General features: G+C 33.3%; 1 protein-coding gene across 8 annotated transcripts; it reads left to right on the top strand.

Annotated features, from left to right (window-relative positions):
- On the top strand, positions 1,137-9,429 carry LOC107628471. 8 transcript variants are annotated; one of them, XM_021119928.1, is made up of 13 exons: positions 1,137-1,241; positions 1,354-1,444; positions 3,538-3,587; positions 4,023-4,082; positions 4,191-4,230; positions 4,812-4,990; positions 5,142-5,180; positions 5,339-5,425; positions 5,763-5,939; positions 7,852-7,912; positions 8,137-8,261; positions 8,826-8,917; positions 9,096-9,429. In XM_021119928.1, exons 3-13 carry the CDS (start codon positions 3,540-3,542, stop codon positions 9,208-9,210), a joined length of 1,023 nt encoding a protein of 340 aa, XP_020975587.1. In that variant the 5' UTR covers positions 1,137-1,241; positions 1,354-1,444; positions 3,538-3,539; the 3' UTR covers positions 9,211-9,429. The 8 variants fall into 8 exon arrangements, with proteins under 8 accessions (XP_020975587.1, XP_020975589.1, XP_016186621.1 ...); XM_021119930.1 differs by having other exon boundaries at positions 1,354-1,462; XM_021119917.1 differs by lacking the exons at positions 1,137-1,241; positions 1,354-1,444 and adding exons at positions 1,943-2,099; positions 2,179-2,227 and having other exon boundaries at positions 3,493-3,587.

Here is an 11,639-nt window from a genome sequence, read left to right as displayed (position 1 = left end):
TTAAAAAATTTATAAATGCCTGGAAAACCATATTATGACTTAAAAGAATTAAAGCTGTTGAAAGAAAAAATGGAGAATGAAGTTGAAAAATTAAGAAGGTATTTAGAAACAACAGAAAGTGTAGAAATAAAAGAAGTTTTTGAGGATTTGAGAAATTATATTAAAGAAAAAGACAAACAGATAAAAGATTTTATATACAATAATCCATGCAAAAAAGAATATTATAAACTAAAACAAGATTGAAAATGAAATCACAATATACATCAAGAACTAGTAAAAAATGGGTATCATATAGTAGAAATGGAAAAAATTATCATATAGTAGAAATGAAAAAAAAAAATTGGTATCAGAGCCAAGTTAACGATTAAGGGTAACACTTTCTCTTTAAACAACACTTTTAGCGATACGCTTTTAAATCAAAATCTGTAAATATGTACAAGAAGGCATCTTTACAGTAGATGGACCCAATACTTTTCTATAGTATATCATTATTATTTCTATAGTATATCATTATTATTAGATTTTTCATATTCTTTATATTCATTATCTAAATTATTTGATAATTTCATTCTATATTTAGATTTTTATTAATGTTTATATTAGAATAATATTTCTTTTATTTATTATATTTTTTTTTTTATTCTCATTCCATTTTTTCTTTCTCCGAAGAAGAGGCGAAACATAATCAACTTGAATTCGGGACAGCTATTCGAAATCTTAGTAAAAAGGGGGGCAAAGATGATGGCATATCAACAATGAAAGTGTCAGCTGCTATAGAATTCGAAAGAGGGAACATGGTGTTGAATAATAAACTATTATCATTTTTCAATTTATAAGCGAAAATTTATTTTAATCGCAGCAGCTGTGGATGAAAATCTTCACGGTGGAAAGGTAATGGACCGTCATAGACTCAAATAGTATTTGTCCCATCGAAAAATACGGTCAAAGTTTGAACCATAGTCGTTAGAATCGGACCGACATAAACAGTCGGATCGCAAAACCGATTAACTGGTCATAGGATCAGTCTGGATGGAGTAGAGGACCGACAAGAAAAAGAACCAGCAAAAATAAGTTTGACCTGGCCGGTTTTAGTAAAAATCGGTGTATCGACATAGTTTAGAAACTTGGACCGCTTCGGAATTGCGTGGCTCACCGACGCTGCTGCCTCCCCCTCGCCAGTCTCTGCTTCGCCGTGATTGGTCTCCCTCTTCTCTGCCTGCGTTCCGCCTTCACATCATCAGGTATGCTTTTTGTTGATTTCGTGGCAGATTATTCAAATTTTTGTTTTACAACGTAATATATGGAGGTTTAGTGGTTGATTGATATTTTCTTTCTCTGATTATTGGTATTTAGGGTTTATTTTGTTGCTGTGCTATATTGTTGCTCTTCTTCTCTGCCCCCGCCTCGTGCCTCCTCTGTCTCTGCTTCTGGCCCTCTCCACCTTGTGCCTCCTCTGACTTTGGTTTAGTAGTTATTGTATATTGATTTTTAAAACTTGGTTGTTGCTGTTTTAACGTAGATTTAGAATAGATATAAATAAATAATAAATTGATGTTTATTGGAATTTATATAGAATGACACTTGAAAGTAAATTTGAAAGCAATTGGAATTTGATGCCAATTGAAATTTGTATATAAATTGTTTCCGTTTTAAACTTTAAACATATGTTTAGAATAGGAATTTGATGTTAATTGGAATCACTTTATTGTTGTTGGTTTAATACTTGATTGTTGCTCTTTCAATGTAGATTTAATATTTGATTATTGCCATTTTAATGTAAATTTAATACTTGATTGTTAGTCTTATTGTTACTATTACATGATTGTATCAATATAGGTTTAATGCTAATTGAAATTTTTCTAATAGTTATTTTTAGAAATTGAGATTTGATTGTTGTTAAAAGTGTTATTGAAGACATTTATTTCCTACTAATATAGGTTTAATACTTGTTGATTGACTATTTTATATTTTTATTCAAATGGGACCTGGGTTACTGATAACTATGGTCCGAACGCCTGAATCTTTATGTTATTCACTTATTTGCTTCTAACACTTTTCTTCTGAGACCTCATTCTAATTTTCTCATCATTCATCAATCTCCTGAGTCCAATTTTTTTCTTCTTTATGTAATTCTCACAACCGATATCTCTCTAATTTCGCCTCCGATTTCACGGAAGCAGAATTGGTGCCTGATTGCTCAATCGATCAATTTGAGAAGCTGAATCAGGTGTATGTGTATAGTTTTCATCGTATAAATTGTGATTTGTGGAGTTTGTTAGGAATTTAAGATATTAGTATTTGTTATCAGTTGCCAAAATTTTGAAATGCAAGTTCGAACAGAGCTCTAGACTTACTCATTCAAAAACACTAAAAAGGTCTCTTTGTCTCTCTCCTTCCTCCATTGCTTCTAGTATGGATTTGTCTCCTCCCCAAATTCTTATTCATCAATCACTTTTTTTTTCTAGTCTATCTGGATCTCGTAATTTGTTAACAATCTGAATCTAATTTCAACATTATCAGGCTTAGGTTACCAAATTAGGGTTAGACTAGGCTTCTGATCATGAGTGATACGAGAAGAAAAAAATGAGATGAGCTGATCAGGTTTAGAAAAGTGTGTTTATTGTGTGTGGTCTAGGGCTTTTATGATTGATTATAGAGATTGTATTCTCAGAAAGTTCCCAAATTGCAAGTTGTTGTAAAGCTGAACGGTTGTGCATTTGTCATTGTTGAGTTTTAGGATTTTCAATGATTTATTAGTATCTGCCGTCTTTTGTCATTCAATCTAATTTCCCTAGTCTCCATCTTAATGTTGTGAAATTGAAGCTGTAATTTACTTTATATTGCTCACTCCTCTTGGTGGTAGTTTAATCTGTTGCGGATAGCTTGAGAAATAATGTGCAGAGATTTCTCCTTAGAGGTATATGCAAAACAATTAGAGTGGCTTTTGTTTTTGTATTAGTCTTGTGAGGTAAAGAATGAATTGAGTCTTTGGTGTACACTATCTTTTGATGAATCGGCAATGATAAGGACAAGTAGATAGTTGATAACTGTTAGTTGGATATGCTTGACAATATGTTGTTTGTGAGTTGTGTTTGACTCTGAAACTTGATTTTCTGAAATTTTGTCAATAGAGAAAGACACTGTCTAGCATAGGATTACCTATCTAGTTTACAGTTAGAAATTTAAGACAATGTGACAGCCGTGAAACTGTAATAGTAAAATTGAACTATCACTTGATTAATTTAAATTGTTGTATCCATTGTTGCACCATATTTTCACTTGTGAAACTAATGTTGAATGTTGAATATGCTAGTGAAGGTTATTGTTGTAGTGATAATGTTCAAAGTGCTTTCCATTAATTGAAAATGCTATTTGAAAATTATGTATACCATATTCAATTGAATTCCCTAAGGTGAAAAATTATTGCATAATAGAGTTAACATTCTTTGGTTAAAACCCTATTGATATCTTACTGGATTTTAATTCAAATAGGCCCTTTATTTCTCTAGTAACATCAAAGTAATTCCTGTGTCTCAGCAATGGCGGCACCATTTTTCTCAACACCTTTTCAGCCCTATGTTTATCAGGTATTTGCATATTCTTGCCATTTACAATAAAAAATATAATTGTATTTTATCTGGGAAAGCTTAAGTTAATATGTTTGCTGCATTAATTATTCCACATCCAGGTTTGTATTTTGTGAAATTGGAATAGTACCACATGTGCAGTAAATAGGAAGGCCTGAACTGACTATTAATCCTAACATGATGTTTGGAAAAAGGAAACATATCTGAATATTTTTTATCTTTTACTCATATGACTGCTCATGATCAGACTCCAACAAAATTTTAGTTTTGCAGGTTGTTTTGTAGTGTATCGTGATGTTCAACTTATTATGGGATAGTACTCTTCTTCTTTCTCCTAAAAAAGAAAGGAGAAGACATGTTCAACATCATATTGCTTGTATTGTCCTATGAAATATCCTTCAGTCTGATGATAAATTTTTCTTCATTGTGGTTTAGAGTCCGCAAGATGCAATCACACCTTTTCAGATTTTAGGGGGTGAAGCTCAGGTGGTCCAGGTATATGAACCACCCTCCTTGGTGTAAAAATTAAAGTCAGATTTTCTCCCCCATATTTCTTTTAATGTTATTCATAAAATTAACTTTGACTTTGTTGTTGCAATACAGATAATGTTGAAACCCCAAGAAAAAATTATTGCAAAGCCTGGTAAGTCGTTTAGGGACTTCTATTTGTGACTCTAGATTTATTTTATTTTATTTTTCTTGATTGCTTTTTCTCTGTAGACTTAGGATGAAAATTTTTTCCCTGTCAATGCATATATGATATTTTAAATGATATCCATGTACTATAATTAATATTGCATATTTGCTATGTAGGCTTAATTCTGTTGTAGTGTAATATATATTGATGTTTATTTGTTTAACATGGCTTATACTGGGCATGACTCTTGAACATCAATTGGATGAGATGACAAATTTTCTTAATTTTCAATTTTTAATGTATTTTTTGGTCTTAACATTTTGTCTTAGTTATTTTCTTCATATGAATGCATAATTAAATACTGAAATTCTTTCCTTTGTGATTTGTTGGTTTGCGTGCCTGTGTTTTTTTTTATGAGGGGGGGGGCATTATGAAGTATAAGTAAAACTGAACCTGATTTCTGATTTTGCTTTAAGTTTCTTTAAATGTTAACATGGATTGTGCCTATGTCCATATATAATTTATAGTTAGTCTGTGGATTTCCCCTCTGAAAATTTAAGTGGAGTTTTATTATACTGCTATTGTAGGTTCCATGTGCTTTATGTCAGGATCCATTGAAATGGAAAATTCCTATCTTCCAGAAAATGAAGTAGGCATATGGCAGTGGCTATTTGGCAAAAACATAAGTAGCATCTTTCTTCGAAATTCTGGACAAAGTGATGGATTCGTTGGAATTGCTGCACCTTATTTTGCAAGAATTCTTCCGGTTTGTGGTTTATATGCATCTCTAATTTGTTTCAGATAACATTTGTTACTCCTTTGCTTGAAGTCTCCAAATTCATCACCTGAAACATATGCTTGGATTCATTTTGACTGAAAGACCTCTCTATATATGTTTCTTACTCATGCAAATACAGATTGATTTAGCAAGATTTAATGGGGAGATTTTGTGTCAGGTATTAATTTGTTGGCTGTTGTTGTTTCATCTGTATGTTTGAATTTCTTAGAGTGATTTTAAAAACTAAAGTTTGATTTCGTTGGGCTTACTTCTGTTGATTTTTCTTTCCCATACCAGGACCAAAATATGACATAACCAATTTTTCAATTTCTGTAGCCAGATGCATTTCTTTGCTCTGTCAATGATGTGAAAGTCGTCAACACAATTGATCAGAGGGGACGTAATATTGTTGCTGGTGCTGAGGTAACTGGGATGTTTCCTATTTTTTATTTTCTTGTTAACAAATACGAGATACTTGGTGTCACTTACCTAGCAAGCAATTTATTTTCTTTCTCTAAATATCATGGTTCTGAAACCGGAGTGGACCGGCCGGTCCAACCGGAAACCGGGAGCATTTGCGGTTCGGTTCATTAGGAGAAACCGCCATTTCAAAAACCGCATGAAAACTGTTGAACCGGGATCCGGCTGGTTTATATGAAATGTCGTCGTTTGATGCTTCCTTAAAAAAAAAAAGCAATCTGATTCCTTCCTTGTTCCAGTGACCCAGCCCCTTTCTCCTTCTTTTTCCTTCACAATTCAGAACCTTGCACTGCCCTCATCCAAAAAAAGCCCTAGCCATCTAGCCTCCACCACCACTGCCGCAAGAAGTGGGACACTGTCGCCGTCCGTCGCACTCAGGAGCTTCCTCTTCGTCCTATCGGCGTGCTCCAAGTCTCGGACCCCTGTTCGCTCCACCGATCGCAGCTTCTTCCTCGAGGTCAGCTCGGTGTTTGTTGTCACGTTCTTCGTCTTCGTCTTCTTCTTCTTCCTTTCAATCTCTTTGATATGTTATGCCCAAATAGAGCCTTAATTTGACTAATTTGCTTGTGTATGATTAAACCTTGTTACTTTATGAAAGAATGAACTACTTAACATTCTGGAGCCTTAATTTTCTTGTACCAGAGACAATTTTTTATGTATACCCAATATAATTTGCCTTGCTTTTGTGATTCTGTTTTCTTCTATGAATCAATGTTTATTTGAAGGTAACTTGTTAGGCTCTCTATTTTGTTTGATTGTGATGTATTTTACTTGGTGTTAGTATTTTGTGATGCTATGGAACAGAACAGGATGTGTCAGATTGAGCTGAAAGTAGGATTATATTTGGAAGATAATCATTCATGTTTGGATGTTGTATTAGAGGCAGCCAAAAATTAATTTTGATTTATTGATGCCACAGGTTTTGGAGTTATCATGTGCTCTGGCACTTGTGTAATTTGATGCTTGCCTGTTACTGCTACTTTGAATGTTCATCTCAGCGTGTGATACTTCTGTTTGGGTTTAGGGTTGATACTTCTATTTGTGAATATGAACTTGATGGATGATTATATAATGTACTTCTTGGTAGTAACACTTTTGTTTTATCTAAAGAAATGTCACTGTCTTTTGAACAAAATTGAACTGATCACTGATTATTGATATTTCACTCATTTAGTATATATTAGTTGAATGAGTCGGTTCATTTGAGATTTTGAGGGAGCTGAAATTTGATAATGATATATCACAAAAATAGAATTCATTTGAGAATTTGAGGTATAACAAAAGCAAAAATTTTGTAGCAGTATTTTGTAGCAAAAATTGCTTATTCATCACCATCATATCATGTTCTAATTCTGCTTCCTATAAATGTGCGTATGGTTGCTTTCATAAACAGGAACAGAAAGGTCTCCAAATTTGATTATAAAACGGTGTTTTTGGTTAGACCACGGTTGAATCGGTTGGACCAGTGAATCAGTGAACCAGTAACTAGAGCAGTTCAATGACCGATCCGATTTTCAGAACCTTACTAGATATTATCCTTTTTATTTATTTATTTATTTATTTATTGTCAGGGTGGGGGGGAAGATTAAAGAAGAATTTCATTAAGAGTAGAAGGATAATCCCCCTGTACAAAAGCAAAGCAAAAAAAGGATTATCTATAAAGCATGCTTTCCAATCTCTCAGCATGTTTCAAAAGGAAAGTCCCTTATAAAGATCATTAGCTTTACACCCAATGGATGCTAGACATTTAATCCTATCCATACAACGTACTTGTTAGAAAATCTGTCTTTGGAAGTGAGTGCATTACGCTCCAACCAAATAGTTCAAATGGTGGGTGTATCTTTCATAATGGATAGTGCCACAAAGATTTGCCTCTTTCCTGCCTGCCAAACCTAACAAACCTAGTCAATAGAAGCTGATCTCCGGTTGCAGGGCACGCCCAACATTTACCAAAGATGGTAAAAGTAATTGTTCCATAAAAACACAGCCATCAAAACGTAAATACAGATTTGAATTTTATTTTTTATTATGCCCACACATAACATACATCAGGGTAGATAGCCTTTGAATCTGCAACATGTAATTGGTATTAATCCCGTTAACCACAGCTGTGCATACAAAATATTTTACTTTAGATGGGGCTTTGGACTTCAAAATGGGTTTGTTTAGATGGAAGAGGTTGTGCTGGAGGATTGATTTGGGTTACACATACTATACTATGTATCAGTATAATTAATCTATGCTGTCATGCCTGTTTTTATATAGCAATTCAAAATTAGAGGTTTCCGATAGTAAAGGAAATCAGACAAGTCCTCTTGTCATACAAATTGCCATGTTATTTATCTAAGACAACAATTGTATTGTTATAGGGATTTTTGAGGCAGAAGATATCAGGTCAAGGGCTTGCATTCATACTTGCTGGTGGATCTGGTACAATTCTCTTCCCTGTTAGTCTGTTACCATGCTTAAAATGCTACTTATGGAAGAAATAAAATCAATTGCAACTGTTTCTTCCCTTTCCAATTTATCTTCCAACTTTTAAATGTCATTCTTGAGTAAGGTCTATGTTAATAGTATTTTTGATATTTTGAATAACTACTATAATATTACTTTGTTGCTTATCTTGGTTATCCTTCGGTTTTGTTTATTGCTAGTTCTACAGAAAAATCTTGAGAGCGGTGAAGTTCTAGCAGTTGATGTTTCATGCATTGTTGCTGTGACAAGTACAGTCAATGTCCAAATAAAATATAATGGTCCTCCAAGAAGGACAATGTTTGGAGTAAGTAACTTCTACTACTGATTTTTATTTTATTATTATTTTCTTAATATTCCCACAATATACAGTTATCATTGGATTAACCTTGCATGGTTGCTATAGCAAAAAATTATAGATAAATATTGTTTGATATTTTACACGTTAGACCTGTCTTATCTCTGTGCGTAGTGAGCTTCTAGAAGTTTGTAACTGTATTGTTGTTTGGATTATTATTCAAAGTATCGTATGGTTTGATTTAAGAGAGATATTGGGAGTTACATCTTACATTACTATTTACTAACCCATGGAGATCCCAGGTAATTGACAGTTGATTATGCTTTGGGAAATATTTACAATGCATGAAAGTGATATAAAAAATAATAAAAAATGAAGTTAAGAAAAATCAAAAGGATGAGTGGTTATGGGTGTTTTCTGTGCATGCATGGAATTTGTTCCACAAACATGCAACCACCTTTTCTTCTTGCTGCAATTAATTTAATTATGTAAGCCACCATAACACCCCTTCTGCATGCCATATCTTATATTTTTATCTATAATTTGTTACATCATTTGTCCTCAAAATTGCAGGGTGATAATGCTGTGACAGCTCTTCTCACAGGACCAGGCATTGTGTTCATACAAAGTTTACCGTTTCATAGACTTTCTCAGCGAATTGCTAGGTAAACATTTTGCTTGATAGATAGTGTGAAATCCTTTCATCTTTCTCTAAGTGATTTTCTCATACATTTCATAGACTTTCTCAGCGAATTGCTAGGTAAACATTTTGCTTGACTGAGAGGGTGAAATCCTTTCATCTTTCTCTTAAGTGATTTTCTCATACAAACTTTTTTTTTTCAGATCGGTGACATCTCCAAACATGAGGGAAAATCCCAAGTTTTTAATACAGATTGCCATTTTCTTTTTCCTGGCCTATGTTGTCATTGTATCTTCATTAATATTGACAGATGTATGAAACTTAGTTAAGCTTTTTCCTTTTTCTTTATTGTGGTATTTCAACTTTTATACCATTTTATGATCATAGATACTAGGAAGGTGAGAAGAAGAAATTTGAATGTCTTGGATTTGGTTAACAACAGAGTGCTTGATGGTCGGATTTTGACAAAGAAAAGCATCCGAATTATATCATTGATATCTATCACAAAAATGTTCATTTTATCAGAATATTAATCTATTTCAACGCTTCTTATGAGTTGTTGATTACAATGATATGATATTATGTTTGAATTCATAGAAGAAAGAAGGTTAAATATTTGAATGTTTTATAATAAAAATCATTGTTCTGAAAATCGAACCGGACCGGCCGGTTCGACTGGGTTAACCGAAAACCGATTATCGAGCCGGTCCGGTTGATATAAAAAACCGCCTGGCAAAAAACCGGCGGAAAAACCGGTCGAACCGGCGGTAAACCAGCGAACCGGTGAAATCGGACGGTTTTTTAACGGGTTTTAAAATTTTAATTAAAAAAAAAAAAAGAAATTCAGCGTATAAAAGCTGTCTCCTCAGATCCCCTCCCTCACGCAAACCCTAACGGCGTAACCCACAACCTCCCTCTCTCTCTCTCTCAGCCACCACAAGCAGTAGCCACCGCCTCTACCGCCGTCGAACTCTTCTCGTCAGCTAAAAGATGCTGTCACCGCGCGCAGTGACAGACAGAGTGTCAGATTGAAGTTGTTGTCCGTCGTTCCTCTTCACGCCGTCGCCTCTGGACTTGCATGTCGAAGCTTGTGGCCGTCTTCTACTCTTCTCTACGTCGTGGTCGTGGTCGTGGACTTGCAGATCGAGGATCTGACAGTTTGAATCCTATCCTCGTCTCTGACTCGCCGTTCTACCCTCCTCGACAGTTGAGTTGCGTTCCTCCCTCATCTTGGTCTCTGTCTCGCCATTCCTCCCCCATCTCTGTCTCGCCGTTCCTCCTTCGCCGGCAGTTGGGTTTTGTTACAACTTCGTCTGTCTCTGTCTCGCCTATCTCTGAGTTTTATGATTCTGAATTTCTGTTTTTGTATGATTCTGGAACCAAAAATGTTTAGGATTATGAGTATGCACTGCTGAAATCTATGTTTGCTTCAGTTTGTTTGTTCATTTTATTGATTGAGTTACTGTGATTATTGAGTTGCTGTTTTCTGATGATTGGGTTGCAATTTTTTTCTGTTTTTTTTCTGAGTTAGGGTTATTGGTGGTGTGATTTGCTAAATTTGGATTGAGTGTATGTGGATTGTGAGTGGATCTGAATTTCAATTTTTTGTGATTGAGTGGCTGAATTTTCTGATGCTTTTGAATTCTCTGGCTTGTCTGAATTTGGATTTTGAGGTTTTATCTTGGGTATTTATGCTGATTATTTTATTAGAATTTGAGAGTTAATTTGTTACTGTAATTTGATTTCATATATTTTTGTAATTCTGCTTGTTTATATTTTTGTAATTATGATTATGTTTGTTCCAAATTCAATGGTCAGTGGTTATTAGGATTACTGATTTATTAGGATTACTGATTTGTTTGTTATTTTTTATTATTAGGTTATAAATTAAAATTTTAAATTTTAAATTTTAAATTTTATGAGGTTAAATTTTATTGAAATTTAAATATTTAAAATTATATATTAAATTTTTAATAATTTTATTTAATATTTAATTAAACCGGTCGAACCCCGGTTGAACCCCGATCGAACCATTGAAGCAGTGAACTAGTCACTTCACCGGTTTATTGACCGGTCCGGTTCTCGCAACCTTGATTTTTATTCATCAAGAGTGGTAAAAATTATAGGATGAATATATATGTTTAAAATTATATATAATTTTTTAATAATTTTTTTTAATATTTAATTAAACCGGTCGAACCCCGGTTGAACCCCGGTCGAATCATTGAACCAGTGAACCAGTCACCTCACTGGTTTATTGACCGGTCCGGTTCTCGCAACCTTGATAAAAATACCAAATGTTCTTTAAAACATGATAAATGATTGAAATTAAATATTTTCTTTTGAATACGTATCACATGTCAAGAGTAACAAATTAGACTATTGATTTAAGGGTAAAGTATATTTTTTATTTTTAAATTTTTTAAAATATTTTTAATTTTTAATTTTTAATTTATTTAATTTTATCTTTTAACGTTTTTTATTTATTCAATTTTTTTATGTTTTTTATTTATGTCAGATATTTTTAGATAATTTTGCCTCTAATATTTTAGAAGAAATTAACATTTAGGGATAATTTTATCGCAAATAAAAATCAATCAACTATTTAACTAAAATGTAAATAAATTATGTCCAACAGCTTTTGATATCTTAAATAATAATAAATTTATAAAACTCATATTTCAAACAACATAAATGTATTAATATTTTTCTATCCTAATAATTTTAATATTATTTTTTACACTTTA

Source organism: Arachis ipaensis, chromosome B01, assembly GCF_000816755.2.
Source record: "Arachis ipaensis cultivar K30076 chromosome B01, Araip1.1, whole genome shotgun sequence".
NCBI classification, from domain to species: domain Eukaryota; kingdom Viridiplantae; phylum Streptophyta; class Magnoliopsida; order Fabales; family Fabaceae; genus Arachis; species Arachis ipaensis.
The sequence above is the reverse complement of the archived record's forward strand: the minus strand, read 5'-3'. Positions and strand labels throughout refer to the sequence as shown.